Genomic DNA, 18,780 nt, shown 5'->3' with positions numbered 1-18,780 from the left:
CTTTTATCAATGTTTTTTTTTTTTCGGGCCACCAAATTTTTCTCTTGGGCCACCAAAAATTTGAAATTGATGATTTTGGTGGCCCCATCGGGCCACCGAAAAATAAAGTTAGTGTCGAGCCCTGCTTTAGGCCACATGTCAATTCAATGCCTTAAGTTGTCACTGCCCAGATTTCAACCACATTGCCAGTACATTGTAGTAGAGCATTCTCTTTGTGTCTTCCGCTTCTACCAGAGCAAAAATATATGTACCTGTTAATTTATGCAAGGCAAGTAGCTCATGATTTCCCCAGATTGAAACAAGATATCATGTCGCTGCCTTTTTAATGTTGACTCAAGAGGAGATTTTCTAAAGGAGTGAAGAAGTGGACCAAGAATCTGGACTTTTTAGAATGTATTGACATACTACACTGTATTTTGTCCACTAGGGTGATGTCAACTTGTGCAATCTTCCTTCATACTCTACATACATTTTGTAGACATTATACATACCTACATACATGTATATGTATGTGTATGTATATATATATATGTGTATATATATATATATACTCCTAGATGGGTCATTTGGAAGACATTTCCATTTGTTTTATATGCAAATTTATTCATACATGTTCAATGGCAGTTTACGCAATGGAGACACGAAAATTGTCTCCTTAATTACCAGTTGTCTCCCTAATGAAGACACTTCCCCCCAATATGTCTCCCTAAGGTGCCAACTAGGGATATATATATATATATATATATATATATATATATATATATATATATATATATACACACACAGGTATATATATACAAATACGCAATGTAGGTTAAATACATATACATGTATGTCCCCCACCCCCCCCTAAAAAACCAAAACAAAACAACAACAAACAAACAAATAATAAATACATAAAATAGGGGGAACAGCTAGAGGAATAATAATTTCAAAGCTATGGACCCTTTTCTCTTTCCTTATATCCCACACACATACATACATACATACACACACACACACACACATACATATATACATTGTATGTTGTTTTGCATTCCTCCCCCACAGGCACATAAGAAAAATGAGGATTAAAAATAAAAGCGGATTAATGCTCTAATTATATGAAGCAATCAGGCACAATATGCTGAAGATGTCAAGAGTATACAAACTCAGCAATGAAAATTGGAAGTACAGGCATTGAATGGGAATGGATATTTATTTCATCTGATCACCAAGTGCTTTATGATCATGTGACATTCTCAACAAATCTACAACCACCAAATAAAACAATTTTCTCAAGGATTACACGTACAAATCATTCTGCATTAGAAAAACATCCCTCCACATGTGGTCACTCCTAATGCATGTATCACCATTTTGTGAAAACTTGTAAAATTTAAAACTTTCTCATCTCATGTCTGACTTGATGAAACGTCTACCATTTGTGTGTCTACTTTCACTCTATTTGTCAACGCCAAATTGAGTATGGCGTGGGAAGTGCACTCCAATGGAATCATGAATATGGGGGTGTCTATGGAAACTACATTCACTGAAAAGGGAACACATAGAAATTGGCCAAATTCTGTTATGGAGTTGTATTCAGAATTTGCTTTAATGCTGCAAAGATGTTGTGCCACTATGTGACATGTAATAACTTATCAAAAACTAACCAACCAACCAAACAAACAAACAAACAAACACAAAAATTCACAGGGTCCATATTGTCACACTTGTTTGCTGCGACCAAAAATAGATCGGAAAGCACACTATTTCCAAACACTTATGGTTGTCCTGGTTAAAAAAACAAACAAACCAAAAGCAACCACATCTCTGTTACAGTTGCAATTTAATAATATATACCATTGCATGGACATACTGGCAGCACAAATCGATGGCCACCACAGCAATAAGAACTCAGCATGTCCATGCCACATTTGGAACAGAAGAAATTTAACACTCGTGTTTCAGAGAGCATATACTGTACTCTGCGATGCAAATTTTCTCTGACAGCCAGAAAGTCCTCCTACAGTAGAATCTGTAGTCCAGATGCCAGCCCTGGGCCATGTTGCATAAAAGTTGCAATCAAACATAAGTCAAACAGTCAAATATAGTCTCTGAATACTCCTGATTGGCTGATACCTGACTTACATTTTGACTTATCTGACTTGCGCGACAGTGTATCTTTTCATGCAACAGGGCCTCCTTGTGAAACAAATTATTTTGCTTCTTTTTGTTGCTGTTGTCTACACTTTGGCCAGCTCTGTCTCTCTCCACCATGGTTTTTCAGCAACATCCAGAGAGTTTCCATATGTATCTCGGATGTCTGACCCGTAAAAGACACTGCACTGTCATCCCCGTGGAGAGTTTTGCAAGACTCGTCTACTCTCCACTGAAGCTATTTCAGTACATTAACTGCCCACAAGGGAAGAGCTCCTATACTATCCAGAAATCCAGCCCTGGATATCACAGCTCATTTTGTTTGTGGGTGAAATTGATTTCCACCAATGTTGTCAGTCTTTGCAGTGTCGAACTTGTAGTTTCTGCATCTGAGTCACTGGTCGTCAGGAAACATGAGAAGAACACCACAGTTTGACGGACTCAAGACAATTTGAAACTCATTTCTTTTCATCGGTGTAGTCCTTGAGAATGTTTTGGACGTGGTCGTTGAGTTTCTTAAACTTACGATGCACCTTCCTGTTGGGCTTTTTTCTCTGGGGAGCACTCTGGTTGAAGTAAAAAATATAACAAAAGAAAAATAAAAGAATCAGAAAAAGAGATGCATACAAACAAGGGGAAAAAAACCCCACAGCATTTTAAAATACCACATCATCAAATCTCCAGCCAATGAACTGACTAAAGGCTTTATAAAACATGAATTAGAAATGAAATGAGTATGTGACAGAGGTTAAGTCCCCCTTTCACATGTGAATGAGCATCTCACATGGCATGAGAAAAAACTAAGCAATGAAGGGAACTGATTCTACATATTATATCACTCCTGATATTGATACCAACAAACTAATGGTATGTCTTTGTCGAAAAATGGCTCATCAGCTCTTACATTACACACAGGAAAACTGCCATCAGGTAAATCAATTTCTTTTCTTTACCTATGCTGTCAACATATAGTTTTTACACTGATACTATATACACAGTGTGAAAGTTTGAACAAAAGCTGGCACAATTTATAATTCTATATCAAAATTCATACCACTGGTGTACCTGCACCTACATAGAAAAATACACAAAGAGAAATATTTCATACATTGAGGCTGCACAAAGCTGATGAAGAGATTTGTTCAAGAAGGGACAGGTCCTGGACTTACAAATTTCTTGGGCCCATGGTCCTGCATGGAGTTAATACCCTGCTTCTTCAGATAATCTTCAATCTTCTCTTCATCAAGGGAATCTACCGGTGTGCTATTCCACAGCTCCTTGAACTCTAAGTGAACACATAATAGAGAGGGAAAGAAGCAAGCACGCATCAAGACACTAGATACTGCTCTGTACACACACACACACACACACACACACACACACACACACTCACATACACATACTTGGTACTAATACACACATTAACACAGAGGAATGTCTAGCAAGACAATTCCATGGATTACAAATGTGGCTTTCTACATGCATGCTAAGTACATGGGTAACGGTTGCCATGGGTGTCTGGCAGCATTCTAATTTGTTCTGCAGCGGGTTAAAAAAGTGGTAGAGTGGTATAAGGCTGTACTTCTAAACCTGTTTTGATCAGAGGCCTATTTTGGCTCATATTTTTTTCAAGGCACAATTAGATAAAAAAAACAAATACTTTTGTATTCATTTTTTGGCCAACATTGTGGGCCACATGTTGAGAAGTGCAGGTATACAGTATGGGTTGAGGGTAATCAACTAAAAAAAAAAAAAAAAAAGGAACTTGCTCATATGACAAACAATGTGATACATGCACACACCTTTGTCATCCTCCACAGATCGTGCGATGACTAAGACTAAGAAATTCTACTTTAAAGTTACTTTTAAAGTTCCTTTATAGTCTATAATAAAACCAGAGGAGATATAACAATAGAAATCGGCATCCACTGACAGACATGTGTAATCTTCCCTCTCACCTTCATCAATTTGTAGCTTGAATGTCTTGTCATTGAAATACACAACCTTCTTCTTGTCAGGACGTGTTAGGATGATCAGGTGATCTGCCAGTTTCTGATATAAAACATGACAGAATGGAGAAAATTCTTATGAGTCACACGCAAGTTTGTCCCGTCAGAATGTGATTGAATGGAGCAAATTATTTCTTTATAGGGCCCCATTTTTTCTCTTCTCTTTTCCTATTTAAAACAAGAACAGAAAGTCATTGGAAATATCTACAAATCATCTTTTGCCATACATCAAACAAAAACAAACAAATAATGAAATATATATTTTTTAAACATACTTCCAATTTTCTTTACCCACATTCTTTTTTTTTTCTTATTTCAAAGGATATTTGTAACTAAAGCTTCAACCATGACTTTCAAGACATTTGTAAAACTTTCTCTCTAGTCATTCACGAGGTAATTATGGTTCGAATTACCTTCACGGCTTTTGAAAATTACTATTTGCTGCTGACTTTAGTGTGCTGAGATACATTCTCAATTTCTCTCAAGCTCACCACAGAATAAAAACAAGGCAAGTGCCAAATTGTGTCTCGCCCATTTGCGTACAAGAAATTAATATTTTTCTAACTCCAAGAAGTTCACTGACCTATGATCTTTCACCTTGTGGTGACCTTCAACTCCCCAAGGGACATTTACCATCCAAGTTTGGTCACAAACGGACAAAGGGATCAAAAGTTATGAGCCATAATTGAAACGCGCCATAAAAACTTAACAATGGGCCCTAAAGATTTGTTGACCCCTTTCTGTGACCTTTGACCTTGTGATGACCTTTAATTCCCCAAGGGACATCTACCGTCCAAGTTTGGTCACAAACGGACATAGGGATCAAAAGTTATGAGCCACAATCGAAACGCACCCTAAAAACTTAACATTGGGCCCTAAAAGTTTGTTGACCCTGTCTGTGACCTTTGACCTTGTGATGACCTTCACCTCCCCAAGGGACATCTACCATCTAAGTTTGGTCACAAACGGACAAAGGGATCAAAAGTTATGAGCCATACACAAAACGTGCCATAAAAACTTAACATTGGGCCCTAAAAGTTTGTTGACCCCTGTCTGTGACCTTTAAGCTTTAATATATGACCTCAAATGACCTTTGACCTTACCATGTCACCCCTGATGGCAACATAATATGCAGGTCCCCCAAGTGCATCTACAACCCAAGTTTGGTTGAAAAGGGAGCGATGGTTGCAAAGTTATCTATCATAGGGGAGTCTTGCAGGTAAACTTTAACATTGACCTGCAATAACCTTTGACCTTATCATGTGAGCTCCAATGGCACCATAACATAGATGTATTCCAAGTGCATCCATCACCCAAGTTTGATTGCCATTGTAGCAACATGTGCTGAGTTACGTGTGATAAGAGAGTCCTGCAAGTAAACTAGAACGTATGACCTCATACGACCTTTGACCTTATCATGTGACCTCTTACGGCACCATAACATGAAGGTACCCCCAGTGCATCCATCACCCAAGTTTGATTGCCATTGTAGCAACATGTGTCGAGTTACGTGTGATAAGAGAGTCTTGCAAGTAAACTTTAACGTATGACCTCAAATTAGACCTTTGACCTTATCCTGTGACCTCCAACGGCACCATAACATGAAGGTACCCCCAGTGATTCTATGACCCAAGTAAGGTTGTAATCCAAGCAACTTATGTGAAGTTATTTGTCAAAAGAGAGTCTTGCAGGTAAACTTTAACATAGAAAAGAGAGTCTTGCACATACTCTTTAATATATGACCTCAAATGCCCTTTGACATCATCACATGACCTCTGACAACACCATAACATGAAGATACCCCTAGTGCTTCTATCACCCAAGTGTGGCTGCCATTGCTGTAACAGTTGCCAAGTTATGCATCAAAAGAGAGTCTTGCAGGTAAACTTTAACATTTGTGACGGACGGACGCCATTTGGATCCCTTAGTCTCGCCTTCACCTCCGGTGGGCGAGACAAACAAGTGAAATTCATCTTATCCAGCAGAGCATGATAATGTGAATGTTAACAGTATATGGTCGACATAATCACACATCATTTCATTCTAGCCCTGGGGTCTGTTTTATGAAAGTCTTATGAGAGACTTGATCTCTATTAGGACGGACTTGGAGAGACTTCATGAAATGGATTATACTTCTCTTTGGAAGTCTCTCATAGCTACATATGAGCGACTTTAGCTATTTTGAGATTTATGTTTAGACTTTTATGTGATGACTTTATGAAACTGACCCCTGGTGGCAGTGAGTCAAAGTCTGGGACTACATTTCCTGATATGATGCCCCTGGAGACAATATAACTATTTCAGTCCTCACTGCATTAGTCACATGACTGCATCATGACTGATCACCGACCAGTATTTACATAGACCATTTGATGTAGGTAGATGTAGGTGTCTCACCTTGAGGCCAACCTGAGCATGCGGTAAGCTTTCCATGACGTCATCCATCATGATTCCCCCCAGACCCTGCTGGTCTCGCTTGTTGAGAAGGCGATGCAGGTCCTTTCTGCTCTTCAAGTTGTAAGCTGGCTGGAAGACATACTTGCCATCCTCAAATTTGATCTTAGGGTTGTTTGGCAGGGCCTGCATTGTGACATGAACATAAAACATTTTAAAAAAAGAGTCACTATGTCTGAGCTAAAATGAGCAAAGACCATCTTTCACTGGAGTTATGGCATGGGGTCGTGGTATGGGAAGAGGTCTCTATAATGTCGTGACCATGCTTATATGTTTCATATTTACCACAAAACTTGAATCACACTCTTGGCCAACAGTGCTAGAGCCATACTCATTGGATTGGCACAATCCAGGAAACTGTCAATTGATGTGTTCTGCACTGGTTTGGATTGTACACAAAAACAATATGTAAATTAATCAAAAGAGAAGAAAATAATTCATTGTCCACAATAAATAAATAAAAATACTCTGACTCTATTCAAAATTATGGTGCCATGTTTTATGGGTATGTTTCTACACAATTCAAATAAACCAGGGAGGTGGTCCCACCTCCCTGAATAAACAATCTAAATCCAGGACATGTACATATTGTAGATCATCCTCTTGCTCTAATCTTTTAATTCCCTCACCTTTTCTCCCGGGTCCAGGTGCCCAGCAATGGTATGCGAACAAAATACAATGGTCTTGAATTAGTGAAACAAAACCTCCTGCATTTTCCTCACATTTTTCATCACATCTCTTTTTCTGAAATTTCTTACATTATGATTCATAAGTTTGCATGCACTAATGCCTGCATATTGCCTCCGGAAAAAAAAAAGCTAGGAAATAAAGCATTTTCATGACATCTAATAGCTGGAATACCATATGAGCAATTTTAAGTGAAGGAAGGCTGCTTCTGGAATGGCCACAGAAACTCACCTCATTGACTAGCCAGGTCTTGATTGTTTGGCCAATGTCCAGCTGATTTGTCTCATCCATGATTTCATCAATGGTCAGTGGATACGAGTCACCTTGCTGATGCCTGGCCTGTGTGGTCAGAAAAATAATCTGGGTCACACTTCTACATAAGTTGCATCTTATTTTTCACTATTACGGTACACTAGTAGGTAAACTCCTCTACAGGATGTTTCATTTGGTGGTGAACACACATCAGGTCTGTATCATTTCAATTCCAAGTCATGCTGTCCATTTTGTTGCCAGCCCCTTTACAGAGTTTCTTTCTGATTGCAAAAGATTAAATTGTGACAAAAAAAAAAAAAAAACAAAAAAAAAAAACAAGGAAAAGTAGAAATTACGCGGTGCGTAACATATGTCCCCGCCGGAAGTAGCATTTTGTAACAAAATGTGCAATATAGGTAAAAAATCAAGGTCAAAGGTCAAAGAAGTCAAAGGTCAAAATTCTGTGTAGAAGTTTTGAAGCCCTCACCTAGTGCCATCACATAAAGCAAATGGAATCGAAATTGGGTTAGAAATGGCGAAGGAGTAGCATTTTGTAGCCAATGTACAATATAGGTCAAAAATCAAGGTCAAAGGTCAAAGAAGACAAAGGTCAAAATTCTGTGTAGAAGTTTTGAAGCCCTCACCTAGTGCTATCACATAAAGCAAACGGAATCGAAATCGGGTTAGAAATGGCGAAGGAGTAGCATTCTGTAGCAAAATGCACAATATAGGTCAAAAATCAAGGTCAAAGGTCAAAGAAGTCAAAGGTCAAAATTCTGTGTAGAAGTTTTGAAGCCCTCAACTAGTGCCATCATATAAAGCAAACGGAATCGAAATCGCGTTAAAAATGGCGAAGGAGTAGCATTTCGTAGCAAAATGTACAATATAGGTCAAAAATCAAGGTCAAAGGTCAAAGAAGTCAAAGGTCAAAATTCTGTGTAGAACTTTTGAAGCCCTCACCTAGTGCCATCACATAAAGCAAACGGAATCGAAATCGGGTTAGAAATGGCGAAGGAGTAGCATTTTGTAGCAAAATGTACAATATAGGTCAAAAAATCAAGGTCAAAGGTCAAAGAAGTCAAAGGTCAAAATTCTGTGTAGAAGTTTTGAAGCCCTCACCTAGTGCCATCACATAAAGCAAACGGAATCGAAATCGGGTTAGAAATGGCGAAGGAGTAGCATTTTGTAGCAAAATGTACAATATAGGTCAAAGGTCAAGGTCAAAGGTCACGACTGAAATTCTGTGTAGAAGTTTCAAAGCTCCCATGTAGTGCTATCATATAAAGCAAACAGAATCAAAATTGGCTCATAAATGACAGAGAAGTAGCAAATTGAAGATTTTGATCACACACGGACAGACACACGGACACACGGACGGACGGACGGACACACGGACGGACGGACACACGGACACACACACGTACGGAGCCCGTTTCATAGTCCCCTGCTCGAACTCGTTCGGCGGGGACAAAAATTACTGAGGACTCTCTGAACTCCCATACACTTTTGAGGTCTATGGCCAAAATGTACAAGTCTGTGGTCACAATGGGAGGCTAATGCATGACACATGGAAGCACTAGACACATCACTACTATAACACATGACATCAATTAGGTTATAACATTGAAATATTGTTTGCTCTTCCTTCCCATACGTGTTGTCACACATTCTCTGCTGCTAACTACTCAAACATCATTAGCATTATGTGAAAGAAAACTTACCCTCTTACATAATCTATATAAATGAATGTATGCAATAGCTGTAGAAAAAGTCTGTGTCTATATGGTAATCAAACCTGCATTCTTAAGAAAATAAAGACTAGTCTGGCCATTTTTTATGTTTCATAAACTGGTAAAGAATCGGTGCTTACCTTCATAAAATTGACAATCTTGGCTAGCACGCCAAAGCGGTACTTGGAGCTCCCAGACTGGAATCTATAGTTGGTGCTGTTCAAGCTTGTGCCTGTGTTTGTTCAACATGGAGATAAAGATATAAAGCACAGAAAGATATAGAGAGGCCGGGGTGACTGAAGCGTGGTGAATGTCAGGACTCATATATTCCTGTATTATGTATATATACATCTTTTTGTTTTGTTTTTGTCCAAAGAGTTGAAGTTAATTTCTGTTTACTGATGTTTGATGAATTGTCAAGAATTGCATTTTTACCTTCATAAAATTCAATACCAACTAAAAACTCAAACATTGCCTAGAGTTTCCAATAAGACAATGGTGCCTAAAAGTAACTGAAAAAAGGAGATATTAGTACGCTTCCAACTTACACACTCTGATGTTATTCAGTCCACAGAAATATACTAAAAGACATCAGCTTTGAGATGCTGGACTACTGACATAGACTATGGATCTCCAACCTGAAGTATGATGTGTAATATTGGAATAAAGTAAAGTAAGCTTCCATAATGATTGTCTCTGCCTATATGTGAACAATGATTGTATTACAAGCTAAATGTGTCGTTCACTTGCTATATCATGATACAGTACCTTTAGCATGCACTGCTGACCCCTAAACATGTTACCATTGTTACATACACACAGCACTCCCTTTCATTTACATCTATGCATGCAAAGCCCTTGCTTGTATTGGTTCTTGTTTGTATGTGTGTCATAACTCAAAGGGCTGCTGAAAAACAAGGACAACTTCAAATACAGATTAGATCTACCTTGGCTTGAAAAGCTCAGCTGAGGTTTACTCTTTTTCTTGGGTGGTTCAGATGAGCTGGATGCCTTATTAGTGGGTCTTTTCTTCTCAATGGTAGGCTGAGCAATTGCCCTTCTCATGAACGCCTCCCTCTCTCTCATCAGTGCTGGATCCATCTTCTTGGAGAGCTACCATCAAAATAAAGGAAAATTTCATAATCTCAGTAAGCTATAGCCTATAGGCCTACAGATCCCCACTGAGGAAAGTGCATAATCATGTTTAGGCATGGCATGGGTGATACGACTGCTTATTTGCGAGCAAATGTGACTCTGAAGTGATCTCATCATCTCACGGCATATAAAAATGCTATATGAGCTTGTAGAAATATGTTGAAACATCTACATGCATACACTGCTTTAGTTCATGCAGCCCAAACTGCGACCAGCCTAAACGCAAAGCATTTGGGCTGCGTATATTAGGATTTTGTGTCTCTTACTTGGTGGTATGGGACATATAGCTGTAAAATTTAACTTTAAAACTGGATTTTTTTACAATTTGAATACGTACAAATGTAGTTCAATCATTAATATCTCAAGGCTTGTTAAATCTGGGTATTCCAAAATTCCCTTTTCATCAAAATTGATGATTTTCTTGATTTGGTCAAGCGAAAGCTTATGACAACTGATGAACTTGAAGGATCTGGATACTGTGCGCCTGCGTTAGGCATTCATTGTTTACATACACAGTACATCGTATCTAGATGTATAATGTATATTGGTGGAATGTCTCCCACCATACGTCATCCCATACTACTAATATGAACAATTATAGATATCTATGAAGCGTAGCACACTAACAATTTACTGAAAATGAATGGCAGAAAGGAGATGAACACAAAGAAAAATGTCTTTTCAAGACCATGAGCATGATGAGGACTAGCCTTTTGTCACGGCCCTCTCGCTGTAACAGGCGCGCGATGACACATGAACCCTACTGAATAGTCATTATTAACAGGTTCCCGTTGATCAAAATAACTGCGCACTCCCCATATCCTTCGTCTCTGCATTGTCCGGCCTGTTTGCATGCATCACTGACCACCAGTGGCGGTCTGTGGCATGCATTCGCTGTATGCAAATCAGGCTCGAGCAGACAGACACGCAGATTGGTCGATCTTTGCTCCCGAAATCGGGAGCAAAAGTAGGTAATTCAAAGGGCTAACGAAAGGATGCTAAGCAGATCTCAAAAGGCCCTCGTGGAACCCCACTCGGCAGGGCTCTCTTTACCATACAGTCGGAGGGCCTTGACAAAAGGCTAGATGAGGACGGTCTGCAAGCAGTAGAAATGGGAAAATTCCACATCAGGTATAGAAGTTAGATTTTTTTTAAAAAGAATCATAGATGCAGTAAATAACTACTAGTAGTAGATATACCAGCCTACTGCTGGTGATATAGGGCACTTTTAGAGGTTCCTGAATTCATGATTTTGTTCTCATTATACAGAGTCAAAGAAAGCAGACTGGAAAATCTTGATATCGGCCCTACCACAGTGCGCATGCATCCATGTGTTGGCAAGTAAGGTTAGTTTAGGGTTAGGGTTAGGTTTAGTAGGGTTGAATTTATGGTTAAATTAGTCGAGGGACATTAGGAAGTCCTTCCAATAATAAAAGGGGGAAAGAAAAGAAAGAAGAGCTCTGGAAAAATTAAAGAAGGAAAGATGAAAGATGCTATGATGCGGAAATCTGCCCCACCACTGTATTATTCATGCGTATATGCCGTTTGGTGGGGTCGCATTCACAAGTACTATACTGTGGAAGAAAGCCCCACCACTGTGCTTATGTACCGCTAAATGTCACTCAGAGGGGCTGAATAAGCCAGTTCGGGGTTCCAGTTTGAGCACGAGTAGAAAAAGGTCATTTGTACCGAGAGACAGGTTGGTTTTTAATTTCACTTAGATTTTAAATAAGCATCTGTAATGCTATGATAATTCATGGAATCCTTATAAATGGTGCCTGCCAGTACATCCAACTGACAGCAAGCCTGCTATTTGGCAGGGTTAACAGAAAAAGTTTGTTAATGTATTCAAAACAGCACAATGAAATCGATGCTTCCCAAAGTGTTGATTGACTAGAAACCATTCTGGTCACTTCATCTACACAGGTTTATTCTAAAGAACTTTGTTAGAATACAAGTTCCATAAATTGCTATGTTGGGCAAGCTGCTAGATTATGTCACTTTGAATTGAGTGAAGTGCCTAACCAACTGAGAGAAACGAAAGGTCATTTGTACCCATGTGCACATGAGCTATCTCCGAACTGGCTTATTCACGAGTATAACAGGAAAGCCACTGTAGTATTAGTACAGACAGGCAGTTGTGGTGGGGCCTATTTCACGAGTAAGCCGCAGGGTTGCAGGTTGTTTACTCAGGGTGCTCCCACTTCCACAGTAGTAGTAGTAGGAGAGTGGATCGTATCGCCGCACACTTTTATTTGGTGGCTGTGAAGTCCGTAGGTCTACTCAGAGGATGAAATTTCAAGCAAGAATAACACTGGTTATTCAAAAAGTCCTGAAAATTACAAATTTTGCAAAACCATGTGAATTGTTTGCTCTAATTTTTAAAAAATAGACTTCATGTCAACCCATTTACAAAAATTTATCTTTAACTTTTTAAGCGCAGTGCAAAATCGCATTTTAATTCCGGACACGATTTTCATAATCAAATTATTGATGTCTTTTTACATCTTATTCATGCACCAGAATCGCAATTCCTTATCATGACATCCAAGATTCAACAAACACATTTGTACTGAGCGGACGATGAAGAGAAAATTGGCAAATAAGGCTCAAATTTTGTATTGTTTACCAAAAGGTCCAACATAATCATTTCAAACAATTTACGTCATAAAATCTTGTGATAAATCAACATCTTCTTCTAAACATGAGGTAAAATGTGAATTTCTTGGTGTTTCTAGTGTCTACATTATACTTATATGTGTCATATTTTTGCGATTTCAGCCCATACAATGGCAAATGCTCTGTCACAAGTCTAGTCACTGTCAGGCTATGATTAACTAGTCCTGCACATATTGAAATTATGCGGAGATATGTGTGTTCGCAATTACCATACTGTACAGTAAATACCATAATCTGCAGACGTACTGCAGCTGCATGTCATATAACTGCGACCAGCAGCCCCAACGTACAATGTACAGAGCGGCGGGTCTCCGGGGCTACATGTCATACAACTAACGTTAAGGCTAAAGTTAATACAACAGAGTAGAGTGCCCTGCCCCTGCAGCCCTCACTGGCCTTGCCTTGATCAATGAATTATCATTCATATCGCCGTCTTTACACATGCAGCATACTGTGACATTCACCGACATCTACATGAAAAACCTACGTGCATACGCGGCTATGAATGCAAAGCAAAGCCCTGTTTACTCGGCCCGAGGCCCCAAGCCAGTAGGCCGGGCAGCGTGGGTACTGGATGGGTCCCAGCCGGAACGTCTGGGGTGGTATTCTGTAAGGATCCTAGGACAGCTCTCGCTCCTAAATACGCGATTGGTATTCTGTAACACCGCGCGTAGGAGGAGAAATAGGATAGTGACGTCAGGGATCCTTATTTCTCTCCCAGTTTAGGATAGGGGCGTAACTTGATATGTTAATTAGATGTAATTAGATGTTAATGAGATCTTAAGATAAGTGGTATTCTGTAAGCACAAGTAGGATCAAGTTTAGGAGCAAAAATAAGGATAGCCTCTAGGCAATCTTTCTCTGGTGATTATGCCGGGCTATTGCGTATATAGGCCTACTGACGACCCACTGTCTCTTATTTTGTATGTTCATGAACAAGAAAATAGATACATGAATCGTATAACAGAGTTATCTGTCCCTTTCATACTGAGGATTCTAAAACTGCAGTCTATTAAGTTCGAAACAGTTGTATTCTTTATCTAGCTGGTATGTGTTTATTTGTTTGTTGTTCGCCATTTTCAATTCAATTCACACTTCATTTTATTCGGCACAAAATAAATAAAAAGTACATTATGTACACAATAACAACAAAAGCTATTATTATAATTATAATTAATATTGTAATAATGATAATAATTATTATCATTATTAATATTATCATTGTTATTATTATTATCATTATTATTGTTATTATTATTATTATTACTATTATTATTATTATCATTATTGTCATTATTGTTGTTATCATTATTATTATGCTCAACGTCTGCCCGAACGTCATGCGGACGCGGTGCAAGTAGCCTACCTTCGCCGCCCACATTACGTGACCCTCGAAGTCGTTGCTATGAAGATCTAGTAACCAAAGAAAAAGAAACGTACGCAGTGTGCTTCTAGGTCGCGTGAAGAATAAAGCAGGGCCGACTGAACGTTTTTAAAAGCGTGGGGGCCTACTTCCGGGTTTCATGAGCTAACAAGAAAAAAAAATAAAAAAAGGTCCTCAGCTCCTCTCACCCTTTCCATTTCTGGGTTTCTTCAGCTGACAAGCGAATAAAAAAAAAAGTCTACATTGGAAAAACATAACCTTACCGCGCTCCGCACACTTCAAGATCTCTATCTATTTCTATTTAGTGCCACTTACGTACTTCCGGGTTAAAAAAAATTGTGGGGGCCCAAAGTGATGACACCTTATGTATTTCTTTGTGTTCCGCCGGCCATGTAAAGTATTAGTAACGCAACGATCCATACGCTCACATTATTGTTAAGACGTACGTATAGTGTGTGACGCAACCCGGTGACCTAACAGTCCATGTGCATGGATTAACATTTTTTTTTTCCAAAATGTAGTGAACTTACGTGTTTATACGGTTACAGCTCGTTATTCCGAAGGTTCGTTATTCCGAATGCTCCAGTCCGAAGATTCGTTATTCCGAAGGTTCGTTATTCCAAATTTCATTTTCGAATTAACAAATCTTCAGAATAACGAACCTTCGAAATAACGCCACAAATATTCGGATTAACGAACCCTTTTTCATTTTCGGATTAACGAACCTCTAGGTATGGAGAATTTGTGTGTTTCGGATTAACGAACCTTCGGAATAGCGAACAGCACCCGTATACAAGGATATCATGGAGCTATAGTAGCTCCATGTTTATATCTTTGTTTAATCTATCAGTAATCTCCTTTATTTATTCTGTTTATTTATTCTGTTATCATTGCCCTGCATGTTAGTCTATACTACCATAAAGATAGGGAAGAGCTAGCGGGGTGAATTAAGAGGGACAAAAATTGTGATTTGATGAAGTTTCTCGAATAACTTTCTAATATCTAGAATGGCCGGGCACACGTGTATCGGACCAAAAGACTTTTGATGCTAGCCATATAACGGGTTGCTACGCTTTATTCGTATAAGTCTCATATTTGTGTTATCATTGTTTTTTTTTTTTCCTGGGAGAAGTGGAACATTGGTTTGGTTTAAGTGGGACAAACAGTAGGTCCTAACTATAAGCAAGACATTATTATTACAAGCATATCGATCATATTTATAGAATAATGTGAGCGCATGTGTGTGTGTGTCTGTGAGTGCATCTATTATTATCATTATTATTATTTATATTTATTTAAGAAAATCTTATATATTTTATAATAACTTTGAATTAAGGGCGAAGTTTGGCATGCAGTGATGATATCCCAGTTTACCCCAACATCCTCCAAAAGTTCAAAATTTGAGCTAATTTCTGCAAAAACTTTAAATGCTAATTAATGGAACTCGTAAGGTCACATCTATTATGGTGGGCTAAGTGCGTGCTAAAGCTTTGATAATCAAAATTGTATTCTTAACTGTAAAATTAGACTGACAATACATTTTAACTCCTCGCACAGTAAGAGCTGCGTGAAGCGCATGTTTGAGCAATGTAGATCTTGGGCGCGCATTGCGTAAAATTAGCCAGATGATTGGCTTATAGATACTGCGCCGGGCGTGTCCTGTCTTTCCTCATTAATATTCATTATTCATAAATGACTGTCCTAGGATAGGCTTAGGACAGGCTTACAGAATACCGATTTTGCCTGTCCTAAGGGTATCCTATTTTCTGTCCTACGCGCGCTCCTAGGATCGAAATAAGGATCGCGCTTACAGAATACCACCCCTAGTCTGCCAGCGGGCTAAGGGCCGCGCCCGCGGGCCGGAGGAACACTACACTGCACAGACAGACAACACTGCACACAATCATAATCACACTGCATTGCCATTGCCACTGCACTAACATTACTAAGAGCACTGCGCTTGTAATGTATTATGTTTATGACTCGACCCCATTACTCGCATTATAAAAACTGAAGAATAGCTTACCTCCATAATAGTCTGCTTGTCTACTGAAACTTTGCTCGAAAGATCGAGGATGTCCGCCTCACTGACGCCGTCAAAGAACCACAGGATCTTCGTGCCCCCAGCTCTATAAATTTAGCATTCACCACAGCAGCACGGATATCGCAGAGTACAGAGTTGATACGAGTGATCAAGGATATTTCGTTTTCCCCCATTTCCCCCGATTTGCGCCCTCATCGGCGGTAGCGCGAGTCCCCATAACACTGCGGCGACCACTGCCCGTTGCATAAAACTCCAACCGGATTTTTTTCCGGTTGAAATCACAAAATTCCGGTTGGAAGCTCCCAACCAGAGTTTTTATGCAACGGATTTTACATTCTTAGATTAGCAACCTTAAAAAATTCAGGTTGGGCAAATCCCAACCTGAATTTACTAAGGTTCCGAAAAAAGTTTTATGCAATGGGACCTGATATGCAGTACTGTACTAGAACATTAATTGTATTAGGTCCCCCCCCCCATTTTTTTTAATAGGGAGCTTTAGATTTTGACGCGCGGACGTTTGAGCCGACGCTTGCGCTGGACGTTCTCCTCTCCCTGCGTCGTGTGGAAAAGTAGCTTTAGATTACGCTGGGACGCAACGTATAAAAAATAAAATCGCGCCCCCATATGATCAGTGCATGAAAAAGCTCTCTACGTCGCAAACTGTGCGGACGTGAAAATAGCCCAGTACGCGTAGTAAACAACTCAGGCGACGCAAGCTAAAAATAGATTGACTTTAGCGCGCTACTGCGCAAGCTCAGATCATGTTTTTTTCCTTTGAACGTCCGCGCGTCTAAAATCTAAAGCTCCCTATTCATTGGGGGGGGGGGGGGGGGGGGGGGGGTAGTGTGTAGTAAAATAGTATATTTCGTGACGTCATGTATGGTCGACGATACATGTTCTAGTATAAAGAACACATAAGGAGAATTCAACATATGTGTACAGGATGTACAGTATTTTCATTTTTCTAGAATAGCATATTGAGAGAGAGCTTGACTTACTTCTTTCATGCAGAGCAGGAAGTCATATCAAGAGGGAATGTGTACTTTTCATAAGAAATGAAATTTAGTGGAATTCTCTCTTTTGGTCATTGTCCATGTGTGACGTCATGAACTGTTGCAGTCTATCCCCCACCCCCCCCCCCCCACACACACACACAACACGCACATGAAGGATCATTTCAGCAATCTGGTGCACACTTAAAGGACAAGTTCACCTTCATAAACATAAGGATTGAGAGAATGTAGCAATATTAGTAGAACACATCAGTGAAAGTTTGAGGAAAATCAGACAATCCGTTCAAAAGTTATGAATTATTGAAGTTTTTGTGCAGTAACCGCTGGATGAGAAGACTACTGCAGTGTATGAATAACTTAGATGTCACATGCGTACAACAATATAAGGAAAATATAAAGAGAATTTCACAAAATTCCATCTTTTGAAAAAAATACACATTCCCCTGACTCGTTACTGACAAATGTTATGGGTAATATTATTCCCCCTGCCTTTAGAAAGAGGCAAGTCAAGAGCTCCTTTATTATGCGAGAAAAGTGAAAATAGGTTGAATTTTCTTTTACATTTTCTTTATACTGTTGTACGCATATGACTCACAAGCTGTAGTAGTCTCCTCATCCAGCGGTTCCAACACAAAAATTTAAAAAATTCATAACTTTTGCATCGATTGTCCAATTTTCGTCAAACTTTCACTGATGTGTTTTACTATTATTGTTGCATTCTCTCAATCCTTATGTTTATGAAGGTGAACTTGTCCTTAATAAGTGTGTACATTGTATATATGTGGATGAAGTCAATAGATCAGGTGGAGCATGTGGGAGAGAGTACAAAGTATTCCCCTCCTTCATGAGGATTTTGCAAATGCAGTGAAATTCAACAACCTTATGTAAAATTTTTGGAAGAATATCTCAAAAATCATACAAGAAAAAAGTATTTACAAAAAATTAGTATCCAGCTATGTATAGGGATAATGTCAATGGCTAAATCATTGTTCAGGTATCTGTCACCTCTTTTGCGTATGTCTTTCACAGTGTACTGCACCAAGTCTATTGAGATGAATAGTGCTCAATGGCAATGACAAAACAAAAGTGGAGTGGTGACAGGTATCATAATCATGGTAATGCCATGTGTTACACTATATAGGATAACAGGACATGAATTTGTCATCCACTGATCAAATTACAATGTAGTTAAAAACCTTACATCCCATTACAGAGAAAAAGGATGCTTCAAAAC

At 39.1% G+C, this 18,780-nt stretch overlaps 1 protein-coding gene across 1 annotated transcript; it reads right to left on the bottom strand.

The window, feature by feature from the left end:
* Nucleotides 1-1,436: 1,436 nt before the first annotated feature.
* On the bottom strand, nt 1,437-16,623 carry LOC139730947 (general transcription factor IIE subunit 2-like). The gene is made up of 8 exons (XM_071641829.1): nt 16,516-16,623; nt 10,219-10,384; nt 9,412-9,503; nt 7,521-7,628; nt 6,546-6,728; nt 4,098-4,191; nt 3,309-3,424; nt 1,437-2,705 (listed from the first exon to the last, which is right to left on the bottom strand). The coding sequence occupies exons 1-8, from the start codon at nt 16,519-16,521 to the stop codon at nt 2,598-2,600; spliced, it is 873 nt and encodes a 290-aa protein (XP_071497930.1). The 5' UTR covers nt 16,522-16,623; the 3' UTR covers nt 1,437-2,597.
* Between the last annotated feature and the right edge of the window lie 2,157 nt (nt 16,624-18,780).

Source organism: Diadema antillarum, unplaced genomic scaffold (assembly GCF_040938485.1).
Source record: "Diadema antillarum isolate AM-2024a unplaced genomic scaffold, OU_Dant_1.0 seq00000345_RagTag, whole genome shotgun sequence".
NCBI classification, from domain to species: domain Eukaryota; kingdom Metazoa; phylum Echinodermata; class Echinoidea; order Diadematoida; family Diadematidae; genus Diadema; species Diadema antillarum.
Note: the sequence above shows the minus strand (reverse complement) of the source record. Positions and strands in the feature narration are given on the sequence as shown.

Coding starts and splice junctions, on each gene's coding strand:
- LOC139730947 (XM_071641829.1), bottom strand. Junction 3,425..4,097: donor CAAGCTACAAATTGATGAAG/GTGAGAGGGAAG, acceptor GTGTTCACTTAG/AGTTCAAGGAGCTGTGGAAT. Junction 2,706..3,308: donor ACCATGGGCCCAAGAAATTT/GTAAGTCCAGGA, acceptor TACTTCAACCAG/AGTGCTCCCCAGAGAAAAAA.